At 39.6% G+C, this 18348-nt stretch overlaps 1 protein-coding gene across 1 annotated transcript in view; it reads right to left on the reverse strand.

The window, feature by feature from the left end:
* The window catches only part of LOC124594390 (protein takeout-like), a 44140-nt gene that overhangs the window by 17263 nt on the left and 8529 nt on the right, over positions 1–18348 (reverse strand). The window contains exons 2-3 of the mRNA XM_047132759.1: positions 12327–12460; positions 10220–10381 (exon numbers count right to left, since the gene is read on the reverse strand). Of these exons, the coding sequence (XP_046988715.1) occupies positions 10220–10381; positions 12327–12460 (296 nt within the window). The remainder of the gene's footprint in view (positions 1–10219; positions 10382–12326; positions 12461–18348) is intronic.

The raw sequence follows: 18348 nt of genomic DNA on the forward strand, positions 1-18348 counted from the left end.
TGTTGTAACATATGAATGCACATACAGTAAAATTTTTACCTCTCTGTCTCCAGTAGTTTGTGAGAAAATGTTCCCTATAGTAGGCATATATTAACATTGCGGGGATAGGTGATTCCGTATCCCGCTAATAGTTATGACCAGATTCTGTTTAATTCAGGTGTGAATCAACTCATCTAAGATGAATGACTCTATGGATACTTTCAGCAAGACAGAGCTACAGCACACACCACCTCAGCAACCACGTCACAAGTGCATGAGGTTTTTCTTGAGGAGAGGACAATCATCAGATCTCTCTCCCTGAGACTTTTACTTGGAGAAAAAAAATTGAATGGTCAGGTGTATTCAAATAATCCTCACGTACTGGAAGAGCTGCATCAGAAGACTGAAAATTTTATTGTTGTTATCCTTCAGGCAGAGCTCCTATGCATATTTCACAGTTCAATAAATCGAGCACAGCATTGGCTCATCATGGATGGTGGCCACTTCTAGCATCTTCTCTGGTTTTCTTCAGCAAGTGTCAGTCTTGTGTCAGACTAATTATAAATATTTTCTGGGTCAGTTTTATTTTGTCCACTATATACTTCTCCCATAGGGACCACGAAGACAGGATTAGATTAATTACATTGTGCTTCAAGGCAATTTAGTAGCTACTCTTCCCATGCTCTGTACACAAATGCAGGGCAAATAAACTGTAAATATAGTCATATGACGTGGTTGTATGGTATGGATGTATGTGTAGATATCAATTAGAGCACTAAAAGCTCAAAAAACAGATAAATAGATAATTTATAAAATGAATGCACAATGAATTTTACTTTTTTACTTGATGGATTACCACTTCTTATTTTAATTATGTGGTCATTTTGGATTCTGGAAACTTTCCTGCTATAAAGAGTATTCTGGAAAGTTTTGGGATTGCAGCCACATAATATTGACTTCACCATGATATTTTGGCTGACAACCATTCATCCATCTTCAGCTGCATGTTTTGCACTGGAGATTGATAGTTCACACTGCTACCTTTATATAAAAAATTAGCATGAAAATGTATGCGCAAAGGCAGCCACTACATGAGTTAAAGTTCAGATGTCAAAAAGTAATAAAATTAGATGTCACATGATGAGTCATTGGTAACAAAATGTTTTGTTTGTGAAGAAAGTATAGAAATCACCAGGTCCTACTCCTGGAAAGCTACCATTGAGACTAATAAGGTCTTGCATTAAATGTATTTTCACTGTTAATAATTTAATCTGAGAAGGATCTCATCGAGACCAATATTTCCATGGCAGAATAATCCTTGGAGCCTCCTGTGGAGGTACAATGCTCAATTATTGCTGACTTACCGTGCAGCAAAAGGTGAGTGTGGCAATCATATTCAACACATCTTTCAAACACAGTGCGTGTTGTCTGATCGATGTAGGCTTTACCACTCTGGCCAGGTATTCTGTAGATTCCAGCCTTCTGCAGTCCCAGATCATCCTTTGCCAAACTGAGAAGAGCACAAGTCTTTGTAGATGGGAGGAAGATTACTTTGGCATGGTGTTTCCTTAACATTCTGCCAAATTTTGACAAAATATTGCTGACATATGGGAAGAAGGTCCTGAACTTGAACTGTTCCTTCTGCTCTTGATCTTGTGGATGGTCACATTTCTTCTTCTTTAAAGCTGTGCTGATCTGATATAGAGAATATCTATTATCTTTTAGCACTGATGGTAGATTTCCAACTCCTTTGTAAAACTGTCTTCATCAACATCAGACACAACATCTGCCCAATACACTAATGTTCAAAGGATTCCCATAGTTCATGTTGGTTGGTGGCAGCTAGATGCCTACAAATACAGACCTTAAGGTGCTGGCTTACAGTAAATGGAATGTTCTAATGATCCTCCACTTTCTGACTGGCCAAGACATCCAGAAATGGCAGACAGCTGTCCATCCCCACTTCCATCATAAATTTGATATTCTCATGGATGGAATTCAGATGCTGCAGAAAATGTGACAGTTCTTCTTCACATACAAAAATATCATCCACATATCACCAGAAGACTTCTGGTTTCAGTTCTGCTAAATCAAGTGCTCTCTCTCCTCAGAGTCTTCCATAGAAAGTTTGCTATGAGAGGGAAGAGAGGGCTACCCATAGGAACACCATCAATTTGCTCAAAATATTCCTGTTGAATAAAAAGAATGTTGAGGAAAGGGAATGATGAAATAGGATTGTTATATCAGTTTTGAATTTACTGCTGATGAATGACAATGAATTCATGAGAGGGAAACTAGTGAAGAGTGAGATGACATCAAAGTTTACTAATAAGTCTAACTCATTGAGTCAGACTGACTCCAGTCACACCTGAATATGGCTGAATGGTTGTCACCTGAAATATTATGGCAAAAAGATGACAGGCTGCAACCCTTAAATTTTGTGGTCATCTTGTTTAGAACATTTTTGCCTGACTTGTCTAGGCTTTAGACAAGTTATTGCTGTTTTAACACATTGTTGCCCAAGGGTACCCATAGTGTTTTTGATATTTGGGAAGATGAATGTCAATTTTTAAGCAGCCAAAAAAAAGTTGGACTTCCGACCCTGTTAAAAACCTGCATAATACTGACTTTTAAATCATTTTCTTGAAAGAAAAGCAGCTGACTAACATTGTAGTAGTAGTAGTAGTAGTAGTAGTTTATTCATCCAGAGACAATTTACATTGCATGGATTTCGTCAAAAAATACATAGTATATATACACACACATATAGGGTGAACAATACTATACAAAATACAGATGTGCATAGTGGGCTACATAACATCAGACCACATTGAAATAGCATGTACAACTTTGATTATTTACATTGATGTATGAGAAAGACTTTTTACATGGAATACACAGTTGACATTTAGATATAACACATACAATTCTAGCACTTTTGTACATATTATTTATTTAGATCATAGCAACAGTCAGATAAAAATTACTATTGGCACAGAGTACATCACTATAATTGTTTAGTATGAAGCTATTCCAGGTATTCTTTTACACTATAATAGCAGTTGGTCATTAAAAATATGAATATTGCTTCTTTAAATGAAGACAATTTTTTTATTTCTTTTATCTTTACCGGTAGTTTGTTATACAGTCGGCTTCCTTGTATGTTTGTTTGTTTCTGGGCCAAAGCCTTGTTAACTCTTTTTATATGAATGTCATTGCACTTTCTTGTGTTGTAAGTATGTAGATCCGAGTTGGATTGGAAATTGTTAATATTTCGTTTTACATTAATTACGCTTTTCTGTATATAGAGGCATGGTAGGGGTAGAATATTCAGCTGTTTAAATAATTGCTTTGAAGGAGTTAGCCTTGAACTGTTGGTAATTATTCTAACAGCTCGTTTTTGTAGACTGAAGATGGTTTTGAGATTTTTCTTACTATGACCCCAGCAGATGAGGCCATAGGTAATAGCAGAATGTATATAAGCAAAGTAAACAGCTCTGCTACATTCCCTACTACATACAAAGCTAATAACGCGCAAAGCAAAGCAAGCAGAGCTTAACTTATGCGAGAGATACAGGATATGGGATTTCCAGTCTAAATTTTCATCTATATGTAAACCTAAGAATTTTGTGGTAGCAACTCTCACAATTTCCTTATTTTGTATTCTAAGATCTAGATCAGAGTGTGACTTTGCTTTCCTGTAATGGATATAATTAGTTTTAGAGATATTTATGGTTAATTTGTTCACTTCAAACCAATTTTGCAAATATTCTATAACTCTGGTTGCAGATGTTGGCAATACCCAGTTTATGTCAGTTACTACAATGTTTGTGTCATCCGCAAACAGGGTTATATGAGTACCATTTACTGGAATCTTGATATCATTTATGTAAAGAAGAAATAGGAGAGGTCCTAGAACACTCCCCTGTATTACCCCTATTGGCACAGTCTGAATATCCGATCTGTAAACAATACTTTGGTTTTTACTGTTTGTTGTTGCAATTTCTACTACCTGTTTCCTATTATGGAGATATGACCACTTTTTAGCTACTCCTCGTATACCGACATATTCTAATTTGTCTAGCAGGATATGATGTTGGACAGTATCGAATGCCTTTGAGAGGTCCAAATTTATTCCTATTGTACTGTTGCTCTTATCTACCCCTGTTACAATATTTTCAATGAATTGGGTGATGGCTGACTCTGTACTCATTCCTCTGCGAAAGCCGTGTTGGTTTACAGACAATAGATTGAATTTCTCGAAGTAATTTGTAATTCTGTTTTTCATGACTGTCTCTATTACTTTTGAAAATACCGATAATAAAGCTATTGGTCTATAGTTTCCCACTTCATGTATATTGCCCTTTTTATACAATGGTTTTACTTTTGCAATTTTTAATCGTTGTGGAAAGACACCTTCTGAAAATGATATGTTTATGATGTGTGAGAGTGGGTCTGATATGACACTAGCACATCTCATCATGACTGAGCAAGGTATCTCGTCAATCCCTGAGGACATTTTATTCTTCATTGTTTTTATTATTCGATTAACTTCCAATTTGTATTTTTTTCTTACGTTCAGGGCATTGGGGGGGGGGGGCTTCTTGTTGTTGGCAACTTTTACAACTTCTATGGTTAGCTATAAATTGTCATCATCGAACATCTCCCTTCCCTGCCAGAGATAGCAGTTATATGAGCATGAAGTGGCTTGGTTGTGTGAATACATATGTGTTTTCGTTTTTGAAGAACACTGTGGTTGAAAGCTAATTGAGTAACCATCTTTTCATTGTACTTGACTGCAGCTCAATGTGTCATCTTTATAGTGAGCAGCAATCCATACTTTGTATAATATTATTATTACTTTTCACTTAGTTCATTTTACACACTGCTCCCAAGAATGTCCAAAACGATTCCTTTGGATAGGCAATGAAACATTTATTTCTTCATCCATATCCAACACAGCAAGTGCTTTGTCTCTAATGACTAGGGTGTTTAGCAGTGGCCTTTATTTTGGACTCTAAGATCACCCTACTTAAATCTTGTACATTTTTCCATATAGGGTCATCTCAAAACTGAAGTCTACGCCACTCATGTTGGTAAGGTTGAAGAACTGCAGTGGCAAACTGAGCAGTCATATCAAGATTTATTGGATGATTTATGGGTGTTAGAAGACAAACTCACTGTAGATATGAGTGCAGGTTTGCATGTACGTGTGATGATAACACATGGAACAGCTCATTGAAAATGTATGTGTGCAAAGGGTAATGTGTTGAAGCAGTATTGAATTTCTGTTAAGATAGATCTTTGGTGAAATTTGAGGTCAGTTATATAAGAACTTGATGAAAGTTTTACATTTCAAATACATTCATACTAACTAGGACAATAATTCATACTGAAGTCAGTGACAGTTCATAGTTATACATTCGCAATTACCTCACAAATTGCTCATTTGTGCATGCATGTGTAATGGAATGATTTTGTTTCAGTTATTATATTTTCACTTGTCTCAGTTTTCACTATTAATTGTGATACATCCTATACAGTGTACTTGATTGTACTTTTCCATTTCACTTATAATCAACAGTACAAAATCTTACTGGAAGACTTCAGTGCAAAACTTGGAAAAGGCCAGTCAGCAATGGGAAAAGAAAATATGCAAACACACAACAGAAAAGCTAGGATACATCCCATGAACAAAATTCACATGCTCAAAAGACTGTCTGCCTCCATTGTGGAAGAGGTTTGTATATCTGACCATTTGGAGTGTTTTCATGATGGAGAATAGGGATGTGCAAAGTTAGTTAGTTACATGTTCCATAAATCATTTGAATAATTCTTTTATTGAGATGGATTATTTATGACAAGTTTCACTACTAAATATTTGTATTGTAATGCCACAGTTAAAACTTGTAGCTCCTTGAAGACTTACCTACATGATGTCCATGGATGAACACCATATACTATTCTACTGTTCACTTCTGTGCAGTCAAAACTTGCTTTGTAAGTGATGAGTTACCCCAGAAAATTATTCTGTATGGCATTATTGAATGTAAATATACATAACATGTCAGGAGGATGAAACATTTGTTTCCAAGATTAACAATCATAGAAAGACCAAAAGTAGCTGCACTTAATTGTCTGAGAAGCTCAATAATAAGCTTCTTCCAGTTCAAGTTTTCATCACTATGCACACTCAAAAATTTGGAGCATTCCACCCTATTTACAGTCTCCTGCTCGTGCACCATGTCAGTTGTTGGTATGACTATTTGTTTTGTACAGAGCTGAATGTAGTGTGATTTCTTCAAACTTCCGGGAGAGTCCATTTTCAGAGACTCACTGCTGGATGTTAGGTGATTCACACACACACACACTCACACACACACACACACACACACACACACACACACACACACACACATAGGATGAAGAAAAATTCGCAGTGCGATTCCTTGCATTCTGGCATGACAAATATATCTGCCATAAAATTTCGTCCTGCATATATTTAGGTCAATACATGGATGTTTAAGACTGGCAATCTGGCAACACTGTACAGTAAGTACTTCTGTCATCAAATAGTAGTACGGCTGTGCAGTTTGTGCAGTGGATAGCATTTTGGGTTAGAGTACAGGAGGTCAAGGGTGTGATTGTGGTTTGAGATTTATTTGTTTTTATTTACTGAAAGCAGTCTGCTTCGTATGGTACTTAGCATCGTAACATCATACAGTGATTACAGTGGGTCTTCTATGAAATGTTTGGAGTTATGCATTACAAACGCAGAAATGGAAGTACAATCATTTTCATTTCTTAGCTTTTAAAGAAGCCTTTTGCACACCATAGAGACGAATTTTTTTGTGCCACTGCATCTACTAGAGTCCAAACCTGTTTTAAGTGTATGCTCCCCCAGCGGTCCATCGAAAATACAGATTTGCAAAGTACATTGCTAGCCCTACTCACGACATAAGACCCTAAAAAATTTAATAGATCTGAACATGGCAAGGTTAATAATTGTTACTTGTGGCATCTCTGATGCAAAGTGACACTTCTTTGATTACCCTCTTTGGCTTTGCATTCTGGCTTTGTTCACTCATGCCATGTTCAACATCCATTTCTGTATTCACTCTGTTCAGTGGCAAAATAAATGCTAATTCTTACTCTAAAAGTGTGTTATTACGGTTTTACATCACACCACACTGGTGACCCTGACTTCAACATTGCGTGTTTGGGTATTCTTTTGTGCTTATTTTCATCGTTAACAGTCTTCATGTGCCAGTCCACATTGTCTCTGTAACAATTGATCTACCAGTGCCATTTTGTGCTAGTTCCACGCACCCTTTTAACTGTGTTTGCATATATACAAGTTTTCCTAATGTACAGTTGGTTAAAAGTGAATAATTTACTGGCCCCTGCCACACCAGTGGCAACTTAACCATTGCCGGCCCAACATGGCCACCACCAAATGCTACTACGCAGAAAGGCCCACCACCCAGACTGTGCATGCTGCTCACCTACATTGTGAATAATAATCATGTGAAGGATGTTGTGTTTCACCCTCCAGTTAAGCAGTCACCCTCCAGTTGATTTGATGTGCAGTTCGAGAACTATACTTCAAACGATCACTCGCACGGGGTTGCAAGTTCTTATATGCCTGACATCAGTGCACCTCCCTCCCGCACGCTGTCATGGCGACACTGGTCATCTCAGCTGCACCAGTCTCTGTGACCCACACTCTGTGGTCACACTACAATCACCTTCAACCCACTGTCATAACAGCACTGGCCATTTCTTCCATGCCGGCTTCCGCATCAGCCCCCCCTTGGCTGCCTCACGATTGCCTTCCGCCCGCTGTTGCAACAGCACTGGCCGCTACACCCACACCATGCCCACCTCCAGGTCCGCAGTTGGAATCCATTGTGACATTGGTTACACCAGCTCACTCCACATCATGTGCTGCTTGTGGCTGCCCCCCATGCAGACCTTGGGCGACACACTGTTCACCGCTACTGCGCTCCCAGTGTCTGGGGCTCCCTCCACCGCCGACTCAGATCTTCGCCTACCAGTGCTAGGTCAACATGTGTTACCCGGCAGATTTCCTAAGCTGCCTGTTTTTGCAAAAGGACAACCCTAGGACTTAGTTCACACTGGTGGACCATCTGCTGGATATCCACAGAATTTCAGATGATGACGCACATTTCGTTTGCCTGGTGAGCCACCTCCATGCCCATCCAGACCTCATCAGTGATCTGATACTCTTGCCGCCCACCTCGCCCAAGTACTTAAAGGCAAAAACATTACTTATAGAACGCCTTTCTCACTCTCAAGTAGAGGCAATCCACAACATTATCCATGATGAGCACCTCGACGACCTCACACCTTTGCAGCTTTGGCGGTGCATTCGTTCATTAATTGAAGATCAAACACAACCAGACATGGTGCTTTGGACTTAGTGGTTGGTCAAACAGTTTTTGGATCTGCCACTTCACCTGTTATCTCACTTCACAGACCCTCTCGAGGTTTGCCTATGCATGGCTGATCGGGCATACGCAATCATTCGCCACCGACACCAACTGTCACAGACAACATCCCCGTCACCACCAGTTGGCATGCCTGTGCCTTCAGTTCTGTACTCTGCCAACAGAGACCAGCGCACTCGCCTCAGCACCTTAGCTGCCTGTCAGGAATTGCCTCCTAGCGGTCTACAGGAGTTACTGCCTGCGGCCCCCCAACAGTCGCTGACCTCACCCGAGCAACAATCTGAACAACTTCCTGCCCCAACACAGTCAGCTGCACTGTGCTGGTTCCATGCTACTTACAGAGATCCCACCCACAACTATCGCATGCTTTGCACCTTTCCCAACCAAGACTGGCAGGCACGCTTAGGCACCACGTCCCACCATGATTCTTCATGGCGTCTACCGTCTGATGCCACACCACCTTCTCCAGCGATGTGACGCCTCTACATCACTGACTTGTCATCAGGGACTCACTGTCTCATCAACACCAGTGTCGATGTCAGTGTTATCCTGGCCAAGCACGTGGGCAACATGCTTTCTCCTGCTAATCTCGATTTGATCGCTGCAAATCACTCTCCTATCACGGTCCTCGGCTCCATCAAGATATTGCTTCATTTGTCACCTAGCACAACGTTTCTTTGGACATTCCTCATCATCGATGTGGACGAACCTGTGCTTGGGTTAGATTTTCTGCGCCATTACAAACTTTTGCCAGACCTGCAGGTGGCTACGCTCCTCCACGTGTCTGGTTCTATCGTTCCATGCTTGAACGAACTCGACACATCTCTGCTCTCTGCCTTCTTGGCTACACTTTCCTGTGCATCTCTGCTCAAAGTTATAATGGCTCAGAAAAACCTGTGGCAAAGAGAATCAGTTTACTAAAGCTTTTTGTGGTTAATTCTAGCTGTTAATAAACTCAGAAATAGTTAATTTATGATAAATGTAGATAATATACAGGGCTACTCCTTTTTAAGGGTAAACTATGCTTAAAACAAATTGTTAATAAGATTTTCTGCTACAGTAACTAAATCAGAAATACCGATTTGCTACAAATTAGATTACGCACAGAACAATGGCAGCTTCTGAAACTTCTCAAAAATGCATGTTTATATGCATTGATATACAAAAAGTTCATGGGTGATCTAGTCTCAGTCAGTAACTGCATAGGAACTGTGAATCACAAATGCTAATTTGCTATGAAATAAGTTACATATTCAAAACATTCATACTGCCAACTTATAAAACTATAGGTTTGTAAGTGTCTGAAAATTCTCATATACAATGGAGTCCTAAAAATCAGAGACCTGTCTCCACTAGTTGTACCTATAACTTTTCATATGACATTCATTTGCTTTGAATGACCTCAGCACTAAACTTGTAGGCTCCTAAGTATGTTTGACCAAGGCAGAATTAAGCAAGTCCTGTGCTTACAATGGCGAACTTCTTGCACAACTACTTCGTAATGGAAAATGCAGGTTTCCAGGTAGAAGTCACATTCCAGAAAGCACACTGACAAATGTTTAACACAGTTTTCATTTGTAATGAATGTCCTAAGACCCCTCAGTAATTTCGGAAAACCATGGTTTGAACTTCTCATAGAATGCCCATTTGTTTAAATTTCACATAAATCTTCCGTAACCAGTATTAACATATGATACAGAATAAAGCTACATGTTGCATATGAGAGATTTAATACCTTACTAATTATTATTAAGGGAATTTTCACATACCTAATAATTTGTCACCATTGAAGAGATTATCGAGGTGGATGTAGGCACGTGTGACATTGTATTCCAATTTGCTGTTCTTGGGAATGGCAAATGATTTAGTCTCACCATCACGTGTTCGGGACTCAAACCCAAAATCATATATGTAGCGTATCTTCACACCAACTGCAAATGGAAGCAGGAATGTGTCAAATAGAATAACATCTGTCATGACATAAAGAACTGAGTATTCTTATAAGTGAAGCTATTAGATTTTGTTGTAGAGTGTTGCCAAATATTCATTTATCCATAATAATATCCTAAATTTATCACTATCACCAAACATTATGTACATTAGATTACAGTGTGCTACCGTGAACAAATAGGTATTTCCATATTCACTTATTCGCACAATGTTTCAATGGAACCCAACATCGCTGAAAAGCTTCATGGATGTGAAAAAAGGACTGCATTTCAAGATAAAAGTAAATATTATAAATGACTTTTGTCTGCTACAACAACTATTACCAGCAATCATGATAGTCTAACTGATGATTTTAATCAGTATAGTAAGCTTTATTTTATTTATACAAAAATGAGGCTAAAATGAACAATTTACGTGCCCCCCAAAGAGCTGACTACTTTCAGTAATACTGGATTTACATCCAGGAGGATGACAGTTCAAATCTGCATCCAGCCATCAAGATAGATTTTCTCTGATTTCCCTAAATCAGTCCAGCCAAATGCTGGGATGGTTCCTCTGAAGGGGCAAGCCTGATTTCCTTCCCCACCCTTGACACAATCTGAGCTTGTGCTCCATCTCTAACAACTTCGATGTCAACAGGATGCTAAACCCAAACTTCCTTCTTTCCTTTCAGTAATCATTGTTTGTTTCCATTTGCTTTCTTCTAGCTTATGCTCATTTGCAACTATGTATTTGTATCTAAGTTCATGGGTACCCTGTACATAAGATGGGCATCTTGATTTAGCATGGTCATTATTTTCCAGAGTTCAAACTTGCTAACTTTAATTTTTTTTTAATTTTTCATTAATTCAGGGATAGTATTTGTTAATCTGTTTTTATATATATACTGTAAGAAAAAAATCACATGAAATCAAATCATGTGCAGTAACTAAAGTCATCACACAAATCTGGACAGATGATCAAGGAATATGTATCCTTCAGCTAAGGATGAAAAGTGAGACATTTCAGCTAATAGCAGTTCTGTTGATACTGCTTGTCTTCTTCAAGTTCATCTATATGTTGCAAATGAATCTGTATAAAATTTAGCATTACAGCTGTCGGGGTACTGTTCTTGTCAAACATTGTCTCTAGAAAAAATGCAGAGACACTGTACATTTAACTACAGCACTTCAGGTCATTAGACACAATAAATGTTCAAGAAGTTCATAACTGTTACCTATTGAACAGAAGTGAAAATTTGTTCAGTTTATGATATCTTACATTGATCAAAATTTTCTGCCTCACTTAGGTATAAACAGCTGCAGGTGAAACTTTAAATGTATTTCTGAAATTCATGACAAAAGACTTACCAGGTTTCTCTTGTCTTTTGCTTTGTTTTTAGACAATGTTATCATATACTGCACAACCAAAATTCTACTCACACTTTGAACAGAAACCCAAAGGACAATGACATTCTTCACTACAGAAAACCATAGAGACTGCTTGACTGATGTTCATTCTCACAGAGCATTTTCAGTTGTTCTGCTGAAAGCCACATCTAACATCTGTTTTAATCCAGTAGCTTTCTTTTTTTGACACCCACATCATGGCATCAATTAAGTGTGGATCACCCATAGGATGCTCACTGTAGCCTATCATTTTATCAGGTGTAATGTTTTTGATAAACATCTTGACATATAATCATAGTGCTTATCAGGTCATGTAATGTTATCTTTTGAAAATAATAAGCAATAAACAGAAACTACCTCTTCTATCAATGCACTCTCTTTGTAGATTTAGCAGATGTTCCTCCAATTAGTATGTATTTTGAATAATTCTCTTGGGACATTCCACAGGAAATGATCTTACTCCAACAACTAACTGTATAACCAAATACTCTTGTTCATGTACATAAATAGTAACAGGGAAGTCATTGACTTTACTTACTCAGTGTTATATTGCCTGGCCCATTCCCAACAATGGGCAATAGAAGCACCTTCCCACTTACATTGTAGATACAGAGGAGCTCAAGGCGTGGCATTGTTAAATCATACTCCACATGCTGGTTTTTGAGATCAATCCTGAAATTACATATTTCATTACAAAATGGTGAAAGGCTCATCTCAATTAATAAGAAAATATTTTACAAAGTATTATCACATAAGTTTTTGAAGTACAATATGTGAAGGTTAATATGGACTAAGCTAATGTGTAGTGGAAAATATTCTTGGTATTTTGTAAAGTTTCGTATAGTTTAAGTTTTAAACCACTAACATAGGTCACAACTGTTTCCTTACTTTAATGATATTACTTGCTCTGTGCTGGGGACAGAAATCAGTAGATGTAATGTTTGTATATAGAGAAAGAAATGATTACAATTTCATAAAAATTTAATGATTTATTCAAGAGAAAGAGCTTCACAAATTGAGTACGTGAGTAGCTCATTGGTTCACCTCTAGCCCTTTTGAAAGCAATTATTTAGCTTGGTGTTGATTGATAAAGTTGTCGTATGTCCTCCAGAGGGATACTGTGCCAAATTCTAACTCATGCATTAAGGGAGCTGCCCACAATGCTCCAAATGTTCTCAAGTGGGGAGAGATTTGGCGAGCTTGCTAGCCAAGGCTGAATTTGGTAAGCACAGAAATAAGCAGTAGGAACTTTTACCATGTGCAGGAGGACATTATCATGCTGAAGTGTAAGCCCAGGATGGCTTGCCACGAAGGACAACAAAATGGAGCATAGAATATTGTTGATGTACTGCTACGCTGTAAGGGAGCCATGGATGACAACCAAAGGTGTCCTGCTTAGAAAAGAAATGACACCTCAGGCTATCACTCCTGGCTGTCAGGCCATATGGCAGGTGACAGTCAGGTTGGTATACCACCACTCTTCAGGGCATCTCTGCATATATCTTTGCTCATAATTGGGACTCATTTCAAAGTGGGACTCATCATTGAGGACAATTCTACTTCATTCAATGAGATTCCAGGCCATTTCTTTTCATAGCAGGACCCCTTTGGTTATCATCCATGTCACCCTTACAAAACAGTGGTACATCAACAATATTCTATGCCCTGTTTTGTTGTCCATCTGGTAAGCCATCCTGGGCATACAAGCGAGCAAGATAATGCTCACCCACACTCAAAAAGAGTTTCTACTGGTTGTCTTCATGCATATTGAACCACACCTTGACGAACAAGGTCCCTGGATCTTTTCCCAATTGCGAACATTTGGAGCTTTATGGGCAGGGCCCTCCAACCAGTTCAGGATTTTGATGATTAGAATTTCAATGGTGTTTGTTATAGTGTGAGTCATTTATGAGATCCCATATTTTGATAAGTTCACCACCACATATGTTTGTGCCATTCAGCCTGCATGGTTGCTAGATACAATGCTGGTATGTGCGGTTACAGTGAGTTTGTGTGTTCCTTGAGGGCATTACAACTTGTCAGTCAGTGACAGCACAAGCAGTGAGTGGACAATGGTATGTAGCAATGCATAAGAAGCCAATATGCTCATGGTGTTTGGAGAGTATAGGAAGACTGCAATTTGTTCTTAAATAGTGTACGCAGCAAGATATCTGGATAGAAGTCAATCTTCTCAGCAGTTATTTATCAACCTCTTGAATCAGTTATATGAAAGTGGTAAGGTAACACATAGACAACATAATCATCTTGTGGTGCAGTTCTTCTTCTTGTCTCCGTGCTTGCTAAGAAAATGGGATGAGGAGTTCCGCCTTATGCAAGACACCTTTTTTCTTTTGTTTCACCCATACATGTTTCAGCACTTTTGTCCTATCATCAGTGTGTTCTATTTTTATTTTTAACTTACATTATATTATTGTCCTCTTGTTTTGGTAGCTGTTACGCTACACAATATACAACATGTCATAGTTTTGAAGTTGTGGTACGTTTTCATGTTTTGTTAGCGAAGTAAATGGGCTTACTTCTTTGCCTTTGTTCGTGTGGTAATGCAGTTTTTCGATTACTCAAAACGTAGGTGGAGTTATCGCTGCCATTACGTGCTCGATCCTGTAGTAGAGGAATATGGAATACTGGCATTGTTTATTGTTGCTCCGTCTGTAACGGTGCCGTACTGTCGTACTGTCGAAGGCTACGGGACGTCAAACAGCTAAGTTCTCACGTCTCCTTGACAAACCATCTCTGCAGGTTCCGTGCAAGACTGTCATCAATTTGAGTGGCATGGTGTTGAGTGATGATGCGGTCTCGGTTTTGCAGAAAGGTCTCAACTTCGATCCCACCCCCAAGTTCACTCCGGTCGCAGAAATCGTTAGTGCTGTTGAACAGGTTGCAGCTCGACTTCCGCCAGAATCAGCCGAGGAAATACGTCGTGAAACTTGTCGTGCGTTGACGAAATCCAAGCCGATGAAGTCAAATATCAGCAGTAAAGAGAGGGCGGCCATTCGTGATCTGAGGGAGCGCTCTGAAATTGTTGTCTTACCGGCTGACAAAGGCAATGCTACAGTTGTTGTCTCCCATAAGGACTACACTGATAAGATGCAGAGCCTGCTAAATGACGATTCCTACCGGAAGATCAGCGTTGACCCTACAAAGAAGGTGGAGAACAAGACGAGGGCGCTTCTCAAGGACGCAGATTTACCCGAGGGTGACACTAAGAAATTGTTACCCCAAGGTCCGGTACCGCCTAGACTATATGGACTCCCGAAGGTTCACAAAGAGGGGGTACCATTACGCCCCATTGTCAGCAACATCAGGGCACCTACATATTTGTTGGCCAAATACCTGACGGGAATTTTAAGTCCTTATGTGGGTAAATGCCCTCATCACATCCGTAATTCCGTGGATTTTGTTAAACGCCTTGATAGCTTCAGGTTGGATGAGTCAGATATCATCGTGAGTTTTGACGTCGTTTCCTTGTTTACGAGGGTACCCCTGCGAGAGTCACTAGAATTGATTAGTCAGAAGTTTGACGAGAAGACCACTGAACTTTTTAGGCATGTCTTGACTTCCACGTATTTTCTTTTTAATGGAGAATACTACGAACAAACGGAGGGAGTCGCCATGGGTAGCCCACTCTCACCGGTGGTAGCCAATTTGTACATGGAGAACTTCGAGGAGGAAGTCCTGTCGTCATCCGTATGGAAACCTACTTGCTTTTTCCGTTACGTGGACGACACGTTCGTCATCTGGCCACATGGTATGGATAAACTCCTTGACTTCCTTACACATCTAAACTCCATACACCCCAACATCAAATTCACTATGGAGACTGAAATGGAGGGTAAATTACCTTTCCTCGACGTCTTGGTCAAGAGAAGGGCTGACGGCACCCTAGGTCATGGGGTGTATCGGAAGACAACGCACACTGATCTGTATTTGCACGCAGACAGCTGCCACCACCTTTCACAGAGGAATGGGGTACTTAAAACTCTAGTACATAGGGCGCGCACTATCTCTGACGCAGAGAGTCTACCCCAGGAATTGGAACATCTGAAAACTGTATTTCGATAAAATGGGTACTCAGAGTGGCAGATTCAACGTGCTCTCCGCCCAACCACTGCAGCACAACCTGTTGAGATGGATGAAGTCACGAGGGAGGAGGTAGGCACTGCATTTATTCCATACACAGGCGCACTCTCGGGGAAAATCGCCCGCATTCTGAAGAAACACCGGGTCGGAACTGTGTTTTGTCCTCCAAACAAAACTCGTGCACTGGTGGGGAACGCCAAAGATGACCTCGGTTTGAGGAAGGCCGGCGTGTACCAGATTCCTTGTCAATGTGGCAAGTCGTATATTGGCCAGACGATGCGTACCGTCGAGGATCGATGCCGTGAACACCAGAGGCACACTCGACTGATGTATCCGAGCAAGTCGGCGGTCGCTGAACATTGTCTGTCGGAAAATCACGCCATGGAGTATGACCGCACGAGGATTCTGGTACAGACGTCGAGATACTGGGACAGCGTTGTTAGAGAGGCCATCGAAATTCGCGCCAATGACGACCTCATAAACCGTGACTGTGGTTATAATCTTAGCAAGGCTTGGGAACCAGCGATTGGGTTAATCAAGAGTAAATCGAGCAAACGTATAGTTGTGACGACCACGGCGGACAGAGCCATCACACCGACGTCATCCCAGACGCCGTCGCAATCTGTTCCACCGCGCGACCGTGGCACGGGGCGCGGACGGCGGAGGGAGCGCGCCGCGGGCGGAGGGTATTTAAATCCACCGCCGCCGCGACCGAACCCAGTTCCCTCTGAGCAGCCATAGCGTACGGATCTCCGTGCCGGCACGTTCACAGGAGCTCAGTCCGTCAGTTCACCTGATGATGGCGACATGTATGATCGCCGAAATATTGTGCCCGTTGGACACTATAGACCGGCAGCACACCCGTGGATATTTTGACTAAAGTATATTATAGTTTTAGGTGATTTCAATATAAAATTTATGACAGAAAACAAAAATAAAATTTACTTTGAGATTGTGATGACCTTATATAATCTGATATGAGTAATAAACTTCCCAACAACATTTACATCAAGTCCCAAAATATGATAGACAACATTTTTTTAGATGTAAGTAGACATCAGAATTATACTACCAGGCAGGTTATAAGTGGGCTTTCAGATAATGATGCAAAAATTCTCACTCTTTATGATGTTAATCTGTTCAAACAACAATTTCCTCAATGGAAATTCATAAGAGTCATGAAAGAAGAGGCAAAATAAATTTCAACCGTAAGTTGCAGCAAATTGATTGGTCTTTAGTATGTAGCCTTGATAATGTTGATAGTAAATTTAACTATTTTATAAATGAATTCTGTGCTCTTTTTGAAAAAATGTTTCCAAAGAAATGGGTCAGAAACAGTGCTTCCAATTCTGTAAGTAAGCCTTGGATTACAAAAGGTATAAAACAGTCATGTAAAAACAAAAGGGAAACTTACACTGCAATAGATTATCTAAAGATGAAGAAAAATGGGAATACTATGGATTATACTGTAAAATTTTAAAGAAACTAGTACAGAAATCAAAACCCCTTTATTATGAGAAGAAAATAGATAATTCTAATAATAAAATAAAGACAATTTGGGGCATTGTAAAAAAAGTAACAGGAAGAGATACAACATGCAAAGAAGATATAAATAGAATCAGATATGGAGGTAACCTAGCAGATAACCCCAAAAGTGTGGCTGAGATTTTTAATAAACATTTCCTCAGTAACTCAACAGATTGGTTGCAAGCCCAATGATGATGAAGCTGTAACTCTTTGTCAAGCTGTATATTCAAACACAATTTCAGAAATGTACCTCAACCCTATCACTGTAGATGAAATTCAAAAAATCATCATGTCTCTAAAAAGGAAGAACTCTGCAGAGGTTGATAATATTTCTAGTAATTTATTGAAATAGTCTTGTGTATGGATAAGGGACAACCTCTGTCATATTTTCAATGCTTCCCTTCAGAAAGGTGTTTTTCCCAGTAGACTTAAGTATGCCATTGTGAAAACCCTGTACAAAAAGGGTGATAAAATTGAACAAAATAACTTTCGAAAACTCAAAATATACACAACTAACAACTACATGTCAATATATTTTTCTCTTGTGTGTTTTGTCTGTAAAAATAAAGAGATATTTCAACCAAACAGTAATTATCATGAGCATAACACGTCGAGGAAGAATGATATACACAGTGAGCATAGAAAGGTGGCAGGGGTAAAATACAGGGAGCGAAAGGCTATTTACAATTTGTACAGAAACCAGATGGCAGTTATAAGAGTCGAGGGACATGAAAGGGAAGCAGTGGTTGGGAAGGGAGTAAGACAGGGTTGTAGCCTCTCCCCGATGTTGTTCAATCTGTATATTGAGCAAGCAGTAAAGGAAACAAAAGAAAAATTCGGAGTAGGTATAAAAATTCATGGAGAAGAAATAAAAACTTTGAGGTTCGCCGATGACATTGTAATTCTGTCAGAGACAGCAAAGGACTTGGAAG

Source organism: Schistocerca americana, chromosome 2 (assembly GCF_021461395.2).
Source record: "Schistocerca americana isolate TAMUIC-IGC-003095 chromosome 2, iqSchAmer2.1, whole genome shotgun sequence".
NCBI lineage: Eukaryota > Metazoa > Arthropoda > Insecta > Orthoptera > Acrididae > Schistocerca > Schistocerca americana.